The 18,324-nt window shown below is 36.5% G+C and overlaps 1 protein-coding gene across 4 annotated transcripts in view; it reads right to left on the bottom strand.

Moving 5' to 3' along the window:
- rdl1 (GABA-gated chlorine channel alpha subunit) overlaps nt 1–18,089 on the bottom strand; it is a 33,205-nt gene extending 15,116 nt beyond the window's left edge. The window contains exon 1 of one of the 4 annotated variants that reach the window (XM_038012226.2): nt 17,733–18,089. In XM_038012226.2, the coding sequence (XP_037868154.1) occupies nt 17,733–17,812 (80 nt within the window). In that variant the 5' untranslated portion in view covers nt 17,813–18,089. 4 annotated transcript variants of the gene reach the window in all.
- Nucleotides 18,090–18,324: the final 235 nt, after the last annotated feature.

Raw genomic sequence — 18,324 nt, forward strand, 5'->3', positions numbered from 1 at the left:
GTTCAACACCCTGCCCTGGTCCGTGATAGGGGGGGGCGCTGGAACGACACGGAGTGCCCCCCTACCTTCGTCGGCTGGTGGATTCCTACTTGGAGGACAGATCGGTCACGTGTACCGGACACGGTGGGATCGTGCACCGGTTCCCGGTCGTGCGCGGTGTTCCACAGGGGTCGGTGCTCGGCCCTCTTTTGTGGAATATCGGGTATGACTGGGTGCTGAGGGGTGCCCTCCTCCCGGGCCTGAGCGTAATCTGTTACGCAGACGACGCGTTGGTCGTGGCCCGGGGGGGGGGGGGGGGGAGTTTTGCTGAGTCTGCCCGTCTTGCTACGGCTGGGGTGGCGCATGTCGTCGGCAAAATCACGAGATTGGGCCTCGACGTGGCGCTCAGTAAATCCGAGGCCATGTGGTTCCACAGGCCTCGGAGAGTGCCACCTGTCGATGCCCATATCGTGGTTGGAGGCGTCCGTATCGGGGTCGTGGTGCAGTTGAAGTACCTCGGCCTCATTCTGGACAGTCGTCGGACCTTCCGTGCTCACTTTCAGAATCTGGTCCCTCGTTTGTTGGGGGTGGCCGGCGCGTTAAGCCGGCTCCTTCCCAATGTCGGGGAGCCTGACCAGGTGACGCGCCGTCTCTATACAGGGGTGGTGCGATCAATCCCTATCAGGGATCATGCCCTATACGGGGCGCCCGTGTGGGGCCAGTCCCTGGCCGTGGGGGTAGCGAAGCTGCTGCAACGGCCGCAACGCACCATCGCGGTTAAGGTCATCCGTTGTTATCGCACCATCTCTTTCGAGGCGGCGTGTATACTGGCTGGGACGCCGCCTTGGGTCCTGGAGGCGGAGGCGCTCGCTGCTGACTATCAGTGGCGGGCTGACCTTCGTGCCCGGGGCGTGGCACGTCCCAGCCCCAGTGTGGTCATAGCGCGGAGGGCCCAATCTCGGCGGTCCGTGCTGGAGTCATGGTCCAGACGTCTGGCCGATCCTTCGGCTGTATCCTTCCCCTACTCTGTTTTACACAAACCTATAAAATATATTACGTAAACGAACTCACAACTCAAAAGTTCACTTTTTTACCGTTCTTACCTAATATTCTGGGCGTTTATTACATTTTTTCCTGTTACAAACTCATTCATCGTGATATCTATTTATAAATCGACCGAAAAAAATATACCTCACATCCTGTTCTATAAATGGTAACATTTTGCCACTACAAGTACAAAATTGAATAGCTTTGTACAGTTACCGTGTAAAATAGATCCATCTACACTGTAAACTGATATGAGCTATAGTGAAAGTTTTATGCAGCACGGAAACACAATTTTATCTACTGTACTGGAAGGAAAGAGAAAGCAATAGCTGTCTTTTTCATGGATTTATCTACGAGTAGCAAAGAGCTATCACGGCGAATAATCGCACGATATGGGACAACAATATTTAGAGCTGTGCGGAAAGACCAGCTTACTGCCCACCTGGAGACCAATTTAAAATCGATTGATTCATGTTGAAATGTAGATGTCAATTTAAGTTTTACTGCACCTGAAATCGAGTTCATGGGGATTGTTGATACCGTTTATGAATTATGAGATAGTCGTTCAAAATAATAATTTCTGACTGACTCATTTTGGCTAAGGCTAATAATAGAACAGTTACAATGCTTCTTTGCCATTGTCGAATTCCAAATCTAGAGCCCAGGGTGGATATAGTACTTTTACTTGAGTAAACCTCTCCCTGCATAGGCTGATACGCTGCATAGCTTTCAAGCCCATCCAGCTGCTGTAGTTCAAATATTTTGCGTAGTCTAAGCCGATCAGGGACACACTAATGCATCTTCTAAATTCGCGACTAAATCCTTTCTATTGGATCTATCCAACGAAACCAGGTAGACCAACTTCTTCCAAAAAATCCGCTTCTCCATTCGCATTCTTCCAATTGCCGTGTAACAATTACTTTCCATACAAAAAAAAATATATTTCTGTATTACAAGAGCAAACTATAACAAACTCAATAAGAGATTTAAAGTGAACCTTTAGGCGCTCTGTTGTATTGGAGACGATGAAAAATGAAAAACTTTTATCGCTTTACAAGCGGTTTTATTGTTTGCAAGATCAAGTTTCGTGCGGTTGAGGAACAAATTGATGTTCCTGAACTTATTTACTGGCATAAATGAAAGAGGAGCTCTGGGAAAATCTGAACCTAAGAGATTCTCAGTGCCTTAAGGTAGTACTAAGCAATTTTTTATTGAATACACCTTTAAACGAGCTCACGGCCTGCCCGGTGTTAAGTGGATACTGAAATGCATAGACACCAAAATGTGAATGAAGGGCAGGACAAGTAGCTTAGGGCTATGGACAGAATCACGTAACCGTAACTTTTGAAACAAAGCATCATCGGCTGGTTCAATTTGATTCCCTCGTTGGTAAATTAGATACTATAACTTACTGTACACGGTTTTAATATTGGTCTTAACGTCACCGTTATAAAGTCGTGATTACTTTTATTAATTTGCCAAATAATAAAAGTAATCACTTTCCAATTGATTTTTAAATTTCATTTTATCACCAACCTCAATCTTCCGATATGGACAAATATAGGCTTGCCATAAAGTGTAAATGTTATGTCTTTAACATGTTATATTTAAAAGACAGGTCTATCATTAAGTCCTACCCGAGAAATAAAGATGTTATTTCGTTACGTGACGATTTCTACAAGACAACACCGTAAACTGCATTAAAAAAGTTGCTTCCAAAAAATACAATAAAACAAAGACTAAACTTAAAACTTCAGAACGGTTAAACTGCAAAGCCTTTATTTATTTACAAAATTGTTCTTCGACCAACAAATCAAGCGAAGAACAAGTTTCAAACAACAAAAACTTCATCTTAACGACTCGAGGATATCGTTCCTTTTAAAGTTAGACAGAGGGACGAGATTATATCTCCGCGCACAAATAAAGCAAATTAAACGCTTTTAAACAGTATTGTAGGGAAGTTTTAATCTTTGATAACTCACTCACTTGTCTTGAGTTGCCTAATTATATGCCCGAAGACGATTTGCACGAAGAATTAAAGAATTAAAGAATAAATCTCAGTACCAGTGGTAGATTTACTGGTGGTAGGACCTCTTGTGAGTCCGCACGGGTAGGTACCACCACCCCACCTATTTTTGCCGTGAAGCAGTAATGCGTTTCGGTTTGAAGGGTGGGGTAGCCGTCGTAACTATACTGAGACCTTAGAACTTATATCTCAAGGTGTGTGGCGCATTTACGTTGTAGATGTCTATGGGTTCCAGTAACCACTTAACACCAGGTGGGCTGTGAGCTCGTCCACATACATAGGCAATAAAAAAAAATTAAAAAAAAAATCGCATTGTAAGACCGCACGAAAAATGCTATCATCCTACTTATTTCTGCCGCGAAGAATTCTTTCGCTTCGATTTAAGAGTACTAGTTAACGTAACCTCACTTACCTTATTCTCTAATTATTTTATTTATTACTAACAAGGGCGTTGTATTGATACCGTAGTCCAGCTTGTTTCCTCGTGATTTCTGTGAGTTTGTCTGACCACATATTGTTATGATAATGGAATAATGTATATATCTATTTCGTATTTGCTATCTTTCTAATTGAAGTTTTCAGATGTTACAAACTCGAAAAAACGATGGGAACAAAAGGTCTCGTATTATATTATTTGATCTTTTGGTGGTAGTTATAGAGTCCAGTTTCCTATAAGGATTCCTAAACAGATCTGATTTAATTTACTTTTTAACTATGTTTGTCATTAGGGTTCTGTTTATTTCACGCCGTGTTTATGATTCTAGTATAGCATTGTTACAGTCCTGAAGGAAATCATAACTCAGGGCTACGGAATGTTATCATCATCTTCGGTGCCATTACTTTTTTTAATTAATTAGGGCTTAGTCACATACATTTACCTGGACTCAAAGTCTGATTCCGTGTGCTATGGGAAACAACTTAGACAAACAACTGTTCACAACACAAATATTTGTAAAAGTGAGAATTGAACGTGACACTCAACCCTGTAGTTGAGAGCGTTAATCAGAGCTTAACGGGATAGATAGGACTAAATATACAACCAAAAAAGAAATGAAAGGGTGGGTCAGCTCTGACACGTGTCTAATATTGCGTTTGCTCTTTAAGTGTGATTGTTATTGAATATACAATACTCAAAGAGGGTAAATAAATCTCTCATAATACTGATAGCATGTACATAATATATATATTTATATTTATATTCATTGGATCAAATATTATACATATAATGATATAGAATATACTAAAAGTGAATAAACAATAATAAAAGACTTAATTGCGTTTTCTGTACAATATTAAGAAAACAACATTTAAGGCCTTTATTTTCGACAAATTATTTTACACATTATTCTTGAATTAAATAAAAATGAACTCGTCTTTTTTCTCAATGACAGAGTTCAGTCAATCTATACAAGAAAAATCCTTTCAATCCTTAATAAAAAACTAATCAGGTTTTATATAAAAATTACATAAAAACGGTTTTTCTTTACACATCATGTTAGATAAAGAATACACGTGCTGCCCTTCATGATCTCATATTATGTATATTACTTTATATTAGGATTATTTTTCTTTAATTATCTGTTCTACAGTCTTATATGAATATGACTTTATATTAGGTTTTTTTTATTATTATCTGCTTAGGTAGCGTTAACATAGTTAAAACAAATTAATAAAAAGTAATAACTTTAACACTATCCTAATTATTCAATTCAATACAATATCTGAGAAACTTATACGAAATTTTGGGAAACCATCTAAAAAAGGAATTTAGTAAAATAGAATTATCCAGCAGATATTTTGCTAAACTAAATACTCGTAGTAGGTAGCGGCGTAAATTGCATACAACACAATATAGTATATATATATGTAATATGGTGAAGTCTATTAATGTACATAAAATAAAAAAAGGGAAAAAAATTTTTTTTTAGCAACCATTCATTTTAATGTTTTGTAAATTAATGCTTTGGGGTATTTAAAATAAATTGATTCTGAGAGGTAAATCCCACTATCTTAAATTTTAGTTAAATTATGATGAAAGTCCGACAAAAAAAATTGAGAGTATTTATATCTAAACACCTTTGTTACATTAGATTTGATATACGACTTCAATGTTTCGTGCAAATTACAGTGATTTTCCGAATGAGTGTTGCCTGCATGACTGATCACGCAGGCCCTTGTTTTTGTAAAACAGACCGTGCGCTGTAATCCATTAGTTTCAGGTCACATTGTGGCGGTAGCCATTCCGTGTAAATCACGAAGTCAGGCAAATAGTTTTGCATTACTTTTCAGTGTTTAGAGCATTGTGAGGTCGAACAAAATCCACCTTAAATAAATAGAGTTGCTTGCAAAGATGATGCTATTATAATTTCGAGTAAGAACAATACTCTCTGGAATATTTCAACGATAAATTTGTTGACTCATAATTTTCAATGAGATAAGCGAAAGAAATATTTCTCTCATTTATCAGATCCTTTATAAGATTGCGACTGTACCTACACAGTATAGCTCCTCACCCACCTTTTTCTATAATTTACCCAAGTCTCTCCAAAAAGACGCTTATATCCTTTATGACGTTAAATAGTTAAATTAAAATATCAATAACAAGACAGACTTAAAATATTCTAATTGTTTAATAAAAAAATTCAATTAATCAAAATAGGTATTTAATTGATGCCAAAAAAATGAAAGCGGTAACATTTTATTTATTACCTTTATCCTTTTAAATTTATAAACTTAAGGCAAGGCCTGAATCTATAAAAAAACTAAACTCAAAATATATTCTCATTTAACACTTCTTTAATCATTTAATCGATACTAAAAATCATTACAAACCTTCAGTTTTCATCAAGGGAGCTGTCTTAGACAAAACTGGTCATACACTAACTAAATAGGTACAGATAAAACCATATTGAAAATTATATCTGGAATTTAAAAGTACTGATAAGAAATAGAAATGCCAATACGCTAGAAGCGTAATTAGAATCCTTGAGGGCTCTCATCTCTACTAATTATTATTTATTGTGTGTGTTTATGAGAATTTACAACAGTCAACAAGTTTCAGAACCAACACGTAGACGCAATAACGGCTAGATTAAAGCTCTTCAAAAAAGCCCAATGCCTTTGCTGAGCACCTGGAGACTATATTGAATACTAATTATACGTAGTCAAAATATGCATTAACAAGAAAGACATTCCAAGGACTAAAAATCGCATTACTACCAAAACCTTTTTACTGGTGGTAGGACCTCTTATGAGTCCGCACGGGTAGGTACCACCGCCCTGCCTATTTCTGCCGTGAAGCAGTACTGCGCTTCGGTTTGAAGGGTGGGGCAGCCGTTGTAACTATACTGAGACCTTAGAACTTATATCTCAAGGTGGGTGGCACATTTACGTTGTAGATGTCTATGGACTCTAGTAACCACTTAACACCAGGTGGGCTGTGAGCTCGTCCACCCATCTAGCAATAAAAAAATAAAAATAAAACTTGTAACAACACAAGATAAAAAATCGAATCCATTTCCTCATAAGTTAACTTCACTAAAGAATACATTCCAAATTCCACGATACATCTGTGAAATATAGCTGGACATAGTCTTGATCGCAGATAGTAAAAAAAAAAAGATAAAACAACTGACCAAGAATATTACGATGCTCGTTACGTCGAACCAAAGCTATTGTCCAATGTTAAATTGCCACTGTTATTCCATTAATATCCATTAAAAGCTTCACGTGGCATTTAAGCTGAAAGCTTCGCAAGTTAATTGAAAAACAGTCGAGTACTCTCGACGTGGAGTAGCATCGAAATACACAGCAAAAGTGCCGTCATAACTTTTATATTGCTCGGGGAAAAAATCCGTTTCGCTTTTGAAATAGTGATTGAACCCAAAAATATATTACTGTTTCTGAAACTGGAATCACAAAAGCATGGTGTGTCAGAAAACAGATAAAACAAAACCTTATATGCCTACATCAAATATATAAAGAATACATACATATACATAACATACTCGCCAAATAATATTGTAATAAATAATGTATTATATTTAGATATAAAATTTCTTGATCAGGTTTAGTGAAATGAAACATGAATACTTGCACCCTCAAAAATTAATATCATTCGTAAAAAACAAAAAATTGTTTGTGTATTTGTTTGCTTTATTTTCATGTACCTAATTACTTTGTTTGAGTTTGAACACTAGTTTTATTGTTGTCGAATCCTAGCCCAATATTTTATAACAGTAAGTTAAGTCTAAAGTTAAAGTAAATCTAAATTGTTAAACCATTAGATTTCTTTCTTTATTTCTTAAATGTAACATTCTGAACTGAAGATATTTGACAGAAGTCTGAATCGCGCTAACGGCATTTCCAAGATCAGTTTTCATATAAACAAGTTGCGAATGACAGAATTCGGACTGTCGAACTACCAAGTAGCATCACCCATTCCGTGATGGTATAAACCCATACTGATGGTCCATCAAAACGCTGTCGAACCCCGGTCAACTTTAAATAACTTTATTTTATCACTCTTATGAGAGCAAATAAATCAAATTCGAAGAACGAAAAGAGAAACATTACTTATAAAAACATTATTTTATAGTTACGTAGAAAATCGAAACAACAAAATTTTTAAAGTAAAACAAATACTATTGGACGCGCGTATTTTTCTTTTTTTTTCTGTTTATCATCGAAGAATAAGCTTAGGCAATGTACACTCCGTGTGCTCCATTGGAATCTCCACGAAGGCATAAACCGCTTTCATTTTTTCTTTCATACTTCTTGTGTAATATTGTGTATCATCGCTACATATAATAACACATGTCAGTGCATTTCATATAATACATACAAAACACAAATCAAATATACATATTATCAAACCGCAAAAAAGCCTACGCTAAATTGCATTAATATGTGTTAATATGTAATACTGTGAAATGATCAAAAAACCTTCGCCGGCAATTGAGAATTTGTGACCACAGGTGAGACACATCTTATAAAATAATTAATTCAATCTATTTCCATATTTCATTGTACCGACAGAAATTTAAAAACATAGCCCCTCTGCGGTAGGTACGTAAATATCTTTTTTCCAAATACATGACCCATGGTGGGGATATCGAGACCCCCTACCGGCTGCAATATCAACTATGTTGAGTTTGTGTTTTTGTAAATTTACCGTTAAATTTGTAGATTAGTAAAGATGACGCTTCGCAACATGGGTCTCCGTATGGAATTTACCGTTGGAAATTTTGAGGGACAAGAAACGTTTTTAATGCGAATAATAATATTCTCCCTCTCTACCTCACAAGTACGAAAGAGACAGAAAATGTCGTTACGCCCTTCGCGGTAACATCGCGCAGTGGATGGGAATCCAGACAAGAGACAGATTTAGTTAATACGGCAGCGAAATATCAAATTTTGAACATGCAGATAAAATTTTTATATTTTTTTTTAGGTTATCAGTGTACTCTAGTAAGTAAACACCGGTAATAAATACATTTCGAACATACATATGGCGCCGTTTCTCTTGTTATTCAATTTTGCTTTGAATTTGTCCATTCACTTTTATATATATATTGAAGTCGTCGTGGCCTAAAAGATAAGACGTCCGGTGCATTCGTGTTGAAGCGATGCACCGGTGTTCGAATCCCGCAGGCGGGTACCAATTTTTCTAATGAAATACGTACTCAACAAATGTTCACGATTGACTTCCACGGTGAAGGAATAACATCATGTAATAAAAGTGAAACCCGCAAAATTATAATTTGCGTAATTACTGGTGGTAGGACCTGTTGTGAGTCCGCGGGGGTAGGTACCACCGCCCTGCCTATTTCTGCCGTAAAGCAGTAATGCGTTTCGGTTTGAAGGGTGGGGCAGCCGTTGTAACTATACTGAGACCTTACAACTTATATCTTAAGGCGGATGGCGCATTTACGTTGTAGATGTCTATGGGCTCCAGTAACCACTTAACACCAGGTGGGCTGTGAGCTCGTCCATCCAACTAAGCAATAATATACTTTACGTGGATAGTATATACCTACAAATATACGGCACCAGGCTAATAAAAGCGTTCTTATCCTAAGAACCCACGAACAAAATTTTCACCTGTGGACGTGGTTTCCATATTTTGATGTCACAGAGGCACACGATATAAAATTTACTCAGAATTATATTCATAGAAGCACTTAGTATAATTAATTACAAAGATAATAAAATAATAAAATCATTACATTGTCATATGGTCCGTGAATTAATTACACGGTAATAATCGAAAGTGTTTTCGTTACTATATTTCGGTTTTTGTATGGTTGACGCTGTCACCGCATTTAAATAATTGTAATCGGATTACCATAAATACATTTTCATATTAATTTTCATGTTTATCTTTCGGTTGTTTTCGATTAACACTATGCTTGTGTTTTATTGTGCGGATATATTATTACATACACGGACTCGCATCCCATCTGAATTTTAGTGGCAGATCCCAGAAACATCAAGACATTAATGCCCCCATAAGAAGAATGAAGAAGAGTGAGTTGCGTGTTTACTCTATCCTTCATACTTCTCTGTATGAAGAAAAGCAATCACGCCAGTGCACGAACCCCCAAAGGCTTCTCCCACCGTAGAAATTTTGTTGGTTCGATTTATCATAATCCAGTCGTTCGTTAACTGTGACGCGGATTAAGTATGTACTTATATTTGTGTCCTTAAAAAAAAAGATGTGTGGTGTCGTGGGGCACCGGATATGAACGAAGTTGCTTATTATAAAAATATTAATTTTAAGTTCTATTCGAGGTATAAAGAAAATAAAACTGGAGGTTTCGCAACAACCCACGGTCATTCGGTAACGCGCGAACTTATTGTGGTACACTTCATTCACGGTTGTTTGCATATTATTATGAGTAAGTGTATTGCGCAAACGAACGCTCTGAGATCGTGGTCAATGAATGATAAAAAAATATGTTATTTTTTATACGTTATTACAAAGTTAAGTCATACAATATGTACATTACTAATATAAATCTTACGTTACGGACGTTTTTTTCCGGTTAGGATACCCCTCCGCATCGTCCCATAAGGAACTTCATTCCAAAAACAGTTACTAATTTTATTATTAGGTACTATTAATGAGTAACTGCCTCTTGGATTTGAAATCCGACACGGTCACGTCGATTGATTTGAGCACACCGGCTGTCTTATATACCATTTACGCCGCGATAATTTAATTAATGTTCATTAGGTTATGTCGGTGTCTAAGATTACTCTGAGGTTCTTAATAAGATGGAGCGGATTTTAGCGTACCGGACGGGTCAGTCCATTTCAATTTAAACTACATATCTTTTTTATGGATAGTAGATAGTAGATATGAATAGTAGTTCTCCGCTTACGAATGTCAAATAATATTCAAAGATCTTAGAATCATAACGTCTGCGATCTTGAAACATGATTTTTAATACCCAATTGTAATCTAGGCAAAGTAGTTGAAATAGGCAGGATTATGGTACCTACTCGTAGGCTGATAATACGCCTAGTAATACGAGTAATATTCTTCCTACCAGTTTACTGGCAGTAGTACTCGATATTCAACTTTGTGAATTATTATTATAATTTTTTTTATTGCCTAGATGTGTGGACGAGCTCACAGCCCACCTGGTGTTAAGTGGTTACTGGAGCCCATAGACATCTACAACGTAAATGCGCCACACACTTTGAGATATAAGTTTTAAGGTCTCAGTACCTAGTTGAAACCTGTTTCGACTACTGTAAAGTTTTGCTATAAAGTATTTTCTCGGTCCCCGTCACATCAACTTTAGTAGCTTCAATTTTGATATTTTACAAATCGTCGAGCGATTACAAAAGGTATTAAATTTTAAGGTAAAGATATTTAAACGCAAATCGGTCGTTGAATTTAAAAATAAAAAGTAAAAGTTCGTTTTCTTAAATAATCAATAAACTATTGAAATGTTCGATGAAGGAAATAAAATAACATTTTTAAACTCATTGCTCTTATTGCAGTGTTAAGCTCAGCAAGAACTAATTCGTTCTTCTATTTTTCTTCTTCCAAATTTTCAAATTATTTGAGCTAGTTAGTAGGACTTGTCGTAATAATATTCTTTATATTTTTTTTAACTCAAATGGTATGACCAATGACCGCTACAGAACCACAACTGTTTTTTTTTGTTGATCATGTGTATTTATCGGAATATCATCGCGTTCATTACCGTACCTGTATCATTTTAATGCTCAATGTGGAGTTGATATGAGTTGTTCATCATCTAGAAAAGTAACAATCTGAGGACCGTATGATAACTCAATGGCTTTGTTATCGATCATCTACCGTTTGACAGTTTCCGTAATAAAGAACCAAGACAAGCTAAACAATCTACTGAACGTGCTAGACGCGAATACCGTATTTCTATTATTTTCTCGCACTTGTTGCTCAATGATATTAAGCGAGCGGTATTTTATACGGAACCAAGAAAGGACTATAAATAAAAAAAATAAAAATTTTATAAATATACTTTGCATATAACGCGATCTTCGATCGAAATTAAGTCGAAGTCTAATTATATTATTATTATTATTTTTATTGCTTAGATGGGTGGACGAGTTCACAGCCCACCTGGTGTTAAGTGGTTACTGGAGTCCATAGACATCTAACCTAAATGCGCCACCCAATTTGAGATATAAGCTCTAAGATCTCAGTATAGTTACATTATGAGATATTAACAGATATCTTACTAGTTATTGGCTTTGCCCGCGTGGTCAAAGAAAACGTCAGTGTAGCTTTTTGAAATAAAAGGTAGCCTACGTCAATACATTGACTTAACACGATCACATTAAAAAAATCATATCAATCCGTCACTTCATTTCGACGTGAAAGAAGGACAAACAAACACACTTTCTCATTTTTAATATTAATTTGCATAACTGGTAAGCTATATACTTTTGAATTATTTAATGGAAAATCGTCTGTACTTTGTTTTCCCGCTTTTCACGGAAGGGATTCGTTTTACGGCTTTCTAAAATTAGACACGAGCCTTCGTCCTTGTCCCGAAAAACCAATATTGAGCCTCTATTTTAATAACAAGCCCTTATTGTCTGGGCTTTTCACGAGTCGCTGACGTAATTAAAATATTTTCATGATCTTAATCTCCCGTTTATTGAACACGTTTTACGGTTTTTCACTGTTCTTACGGTTTTAGTCCGAAATGAAAGACAATACATTTCAGGCTTAGACCTTACGAGTCACACTTAACATGCTGCGACATTTATAAATGCGAGATTAAATCACTAAAGTTTTCTCGATCAATACCTTATTTTTACCATCGCCCGTCCTCAAACTCAAGATCAAAGCCTCAATTGTATTGTAAAACTACTATCCAACGCTTAGAGTGGAGTGTAGTGGGTAGAGCTTAGAGTGGAAAAGCAACCTCGCCTCTCTTAGGGACTCACAGCCTGCCACCGTTTAACAAGATTTATACATACTAGCGGTCCCGCAATAGTCGAGATTCGACTATAATTAATTGAAATTATAAGTTTGAACATTATTATGGTTCTATTGTCAAAGACTATTATTATACTTCTATAATCACCGATTTGCCAAGATTAGACAAATAAACAATATTAACCTATTCTCAACATGACCACAGACTAACAGAGCAACAAAAGTTGGACAATAAACATAGAGTATACATATTAGTGTGTGTCAAATACATGGTAGTGTGTATAATGTTTTCTTTATTGATTTAATGTATCTTTTATGTATTATTTTAAAAAAATATTAGCATTATGCACTTCCTCTCTATATTCACTATAAGTGTGGAAAATTTCATACTCCTTCGTCCGCGCAATTTTCGTAAAAAGGGATACAAAGTTTTTGCTTCACGTATTAGATAATGCGAGTTCAGATTTAAGTTTACTAAAGTTTTAATTACGTTGCGTGCTTATCTATGTTGCACGTCGTTGTCGAACGCTAACCAGAATTTGATATCCAAGTTTGTGCAAGTTTCAGTATGAGTGCTGCTATCCGCTTTGTTGTGTTGAGAGAGCTCTCGTTGGCATCGAAGGGTTTGTTTGTAAGATAAGTTGTCTGTTTCGGAACGATTAGCTTTTCCTTCAGTTTATTACATACATGGTTATTCATTTTAGAAATAATCTATAGATATATATATAAAAATGAATTGCTGTTCGTTAGTCTCGCTAAAACTCTAGAACGGCTGGACTGATTTGGATAATTTTGGTCTTGAATTATTTGTGGAAGTCTAAGGAAGGTTTAAAAGGTAGATAAATATGAAAATGCTCGGAATTAAATAAAAATAACATTTTTTTTTCATTTGATACGTCCCCCGTCGGACGAATTCCTTTTGTTTATTTTAAGTTTATTTTATACAAAAGCTTAGGCCTTTTATTTATCGATTGCGGCACTACAAAGTCTGCCGGGTCAACTAGTATTAATTATAAATGATGACTAAAGCATCTCTGCCATTATTAATTATGATTTAAATAAGGCTTATATAAAAATAGATTTGCGACGAAATAGAACCACATATGATGTTTAGTTTACAAAATAGGCCTTGTGGTTACACAAGTTGGTAGCACCAATTTCCCTCTTTCTGTCGCAAGGCATACAGCGTGTGAAATGTACTTAATAGCAAAGTGACATAAAAATTAAAATATCATTACCATTTTCTGCCATTACTTTTGACTCTAAAACGAAATCCTCAACGGTCTTTCCCTAGCATGTATACTGGTGCTGCTTATCATTATGAGCGCAGTAAGGATATACATCCATAACAAAAGAATTAAATTAATTAGACAGCAGAGTACCTTGAAACAATAGCCTAAAGATTGACGCTAATCACTGGCTCGATTACCCCCTCGTCTTTCAATTAACAATCGCCTCACTCACAAAGCAAACTTAAATAGCATTTGGCGTGTACCAGTACACTACGTCGATCACTCAATTGTAAGTAGCTTTGCTTAGGAACAGGTATAAAAACTGTAATCTTTAATTTCACCTTGGCTTTAATTGGTCAGTAACTTAATTGGATAAAGTAGAACTAGCCGTGGACGTTATTTCATGGCTTAATAATTTTCATTACCGAGCTCTGAATTTTGTGTTTATTGTCGAATTTATAAGGACTGTTTGTGTTTTATTTTTATTTATTTATTTGTACTATTTAGTTGTCGTATTATTTACGTAACATTTAAAAAAATCTATTCAGTCTCAAGGATATTTGAATGATTTGATACAATAAAATAAACGGATGTCTTGAGGGCCATACAAAAATACTACAGTGGACAGTAAAATTAAGGTATAATTGCCCTCATATATAGTCCATTTTTCAGTATAGACAATTGGTTACATGACATGACGTGATTCTCAAAATAATATTAAAATCGTCATCTTACGTGCTATGGTTACAGGCTGCTTTCACACCCGAACAAATGAGTACTGGATAATCGAACCCTAAGCTGTATGTAAATGTACCTTTAAAATCGTGATAAACAGTTTATTAGATTAAATTAGTTAAGCAACTTTCAAACGGGCGTGAGAATTATTCAATTGACTTTCCATTAAAAAAAATTAAAGGTATATTTTCAGTTTCAAATGACAGCCTACGGCAAACTAGTGTTGAGTTTTTTAGTTAGAGCTAATGAAAATCACGAGCTGGATAGCATCACCCGCTTTAATGCGATCGACATCTCACTTGCTTTATAAAGAATTGATTGACACTGCTACCGGAATAAATTTATTCTGGGTACATATTGGTGTTGAAGAATAATGGGAATAAGGAGAAATTAATGAAAACACCTGTAACTTATATAAGAATTATTTGGACGCCCGTAGGCAAGAGAACTGTACAGTATTTGAAATATCAGAAATAATACAAAGACAATAGTATATACAAGATTAAAGCGTAAAAGTAGTTTTAATCGTGTGGTTATACCAATGACCACAATAGTAATATGAGGTCCACAATGCAATGAGATTTTAGAGAAGGAATAGAAAGATCCATTAGAGTTAAGGCAGACCAATGTAAAATGGAAGAGATCTCAGAGAGGGTTCAGAAGTGGACGTCCTAGGGCTGATGATGATGATGATGTCGGTGATGATTATATAGAAAGCTTACCAGAGATTTTCAGAGTAAAAGTATATAGACAAAGATTAGAAAAAGTTAAAAGGCTATTTATAAATGAGCTACAAAATTTGCTTAGGATCCACATAGGGCACCTCGGAACTATGGAGCTCCTGTGCAAGATGAACCTGACGTGACAATGCAGTCTGCCGTCTTCTGTACGGAGGAAATGGTAACTATGTTTTAAATAATTATTTAATTCTTAATGAATAAAAATGGACAGTCACAACTGCCCCTATCTCGAAATCAGTTATTGCCAGACTCATAGTGGCGGCGTTTGGACACAAAAGATCTCAAGGGTCGCAGCGTTGAGCAAATGTTTCTCAATCGCATATGAAAGTGCTATTACCGAATAATTTTCCTTTTATCATATCTCATGTAAATTCCTGTGTCCATTTAATTCCTTACGCAGCAACGTTCTTATTGTTTTACTGAACCATTGATGTATGCATATATCATAAAATAAATGTCAAGCCCAGTTTGAGAAATCAAGTTTTAGTTGCAAGCATTGCATTAATATGGTATATATGTACCAAACGAAATCCGCACAAGTGGACCCCCAAATCCGGTAAATTTTTTCGGGGAGCGTACCCGGATTTCTTTAGTAAAAATATAAATAAAACCGAAAGGCAAAATGATATAGCTATCAGATCTAAAGAAGTTGTTATATTATTATCTTTGAGTGATTACTATTACATATTAATAGTCAGTTCACGGTTAAATTATCATAGCCATCATTTCTTACTGATGTCTTTCCAAAAATTCTATCTTTAATGAAGATCGCTGAGCTCTGATGAGCCCACATGGATTATAATCTCTAAGCTCACGATTCACCTGAGATAAAGTATTTAGTTATAGAAGCCTATAGACAACACAATGGGAATCAGGCTACACCGGGTCGAACTTCCCTACTCTTCCTTATCATTCAATACATATTATATATATATGAAGTTTACGCGATCTAATTTGTAAGTTCGAACTAAGCACACAAGTGGGCTATCTCCCTCTGTGTACACAAGATTGCGGACTCATTTATGTAGCATATAAGCTATCCCACCCATCGTACCAGAATGCACGATTACGTCCCGGCCTACATAGATGGGCTAGTAGTAATTACCTCCGCGGCCTTTCAATATGCTCTACTATTTTTTATTTATGGCTTAGATCGGTGGACGAGCTTACGACATACCTGGTGTTAAGTGGCCACCGGTGCCAGGAGTTCTAAATCTGAGTCTTTAAAATACAACTGTTACGCCACCCTTCAAGCCGAAACGCATTACTGATCCACGGCAGAAATAGGTGGGGTTGTGGTACCTATCCGTGCGGGCTCACAAGATATCCTACCGCCATTACTATCGGTAGCATGTCACCATAATAAGAAATTCGAGTAAAATGGATTTCTTTTTTTTTAAGTTTTATCCGCTTATTTTAATACTTAAATAATTTTTCTAATAAATTCTATCAGTTATTTACTGAAAATATTTACAATTCCCTTACGCACGAATTAGTCATTATGTACATTTTATGACGTCAATAAAATAGATGAAGTAAGAAGAAAAACTGACGAAATATAATCCAAATAATCCGTTCGACAAATAATCCGTTCCCCGAGTCAAGATATCTGCTTAAAATATTTAATATTTTTTCTCTGGGTCCCGCCTCTTTTCTTGTAAATATATTCTCAGTATCTGCAGCACAAAACTAATCGCATCGAATCCTCATAGACAGGATTAGAAAATACTTTTCTCACGCAAGACGTTTCGACTTTCAGCTAATTTACGAAGAAAAAAAAGGTCGTTCCAAAAACGTGTTCATTTGAGATATCTAAATATTGAATACATCCAACGAATGAGCAAATTTTGGGACTGCGCATGAACAAGCCAGTTTTTTGGGCATTTGCATATTTATCAGTTGACGCAGTGAAAACGTTATTACCTGAGATCCTACATGACGCCAGTTAATTATGCTAATCGAATCTTGTCACGGTAAATTTTGAATAAATTCTGAGGCAATTTTATCTGAGAGGAATATTCATTTAATATATTAAAGCAATTATGTTGGAAGCGTCGTAATTCAAAATTAAGTTATTAATAACATGCAGAATTATTAATAGCATGTAGATTAGTCTAGGATCTATCTACCTTACCGTTAGTGATTACCGTCGCTCAGACCGTGGACATAACAATGCCACGGGCACCGTGACCAGGCTGTGCTGATTTTATAATAAATAAAAATGAACTTTAAATTTTATATCAAGCAGTTTAAAATTCTAGAATAAAATATTTAGTTGTTACTTTACACTTTTAAGAAGTTAGCCACAACTTAAACTAAAGTTTATTTTGCAAAAAGGAAAATAGAAAACTGTGCACGTTGCGTGGTCTCCCCCCAAAAAGAAAAATAATAACGTTGTCATACATCGTAAATCTAATGCATTCCATTTTATTGCCCTGCCGAGATTTACGATCGTCTCAGCTTATCGGAGAACCTTGCTAAAGTTTGGCGAAGATTTAACGGTATAGCGATAGTTAAAAAAGACTCACGCTACATGATCAACTTGGGGTAGGAAGGTAGCCGCTAACGCCAGCAGAAGCGGCGCGGTGCGGGGCTTGGCGCCGCTCATGACGTGTTCGGTAGGCGCATGAGAGCGTGGCGTGGCGCGAGGTTGTTGACGCCCACCACTCGCCGGCGGTGTCGCGTGGCGAACTGACTGGGAGGCCGACGGCAACGAGCTTAATGCTTGTTCGCTTGCTTGTGCTCCCGCCGCGTCACTATCGATCGCAGCAGGCGTGACCCGGGCCAGCACCGCCTGTCGCTCGAGCTATCGACCGTCGCGCCGCAACCGATGCGACGCGTACTCACCTCCTAATTACCGACTCGACTGGACTCCTTGGCGTTAAAACTTCAAACCTGCGCACGACACCGTCGAAAACAAATCTCACTTGATTTAACTGAGCAACTTCCAACTTTGTTCTTAATGAGTGAGGCCCGCAAACAATGGTTATGGTAATTCAGTTGGATTACATTTTCTTTTTGTTGAGGTTTTCTGAAACAATAATCTCAATTATATGTATTTACATTTTTTTTAAATCACCACGTGGAGAATCTAACAAAATGATTGATATGAAAATTAGT

This window comes from Bombyx mori, chromosome 1, assembly GCF_030269925.1.
Source record: "Bombyx mori chromosome 1, ASM3026992v2".
NCBI classification, from domain to species: domain Eukaryota; kingdom Metazoa; phylum Arthropoda; class Insecta; order Lepidoptera; family Bombycidae; genus Bombyx; species Bombyx mori.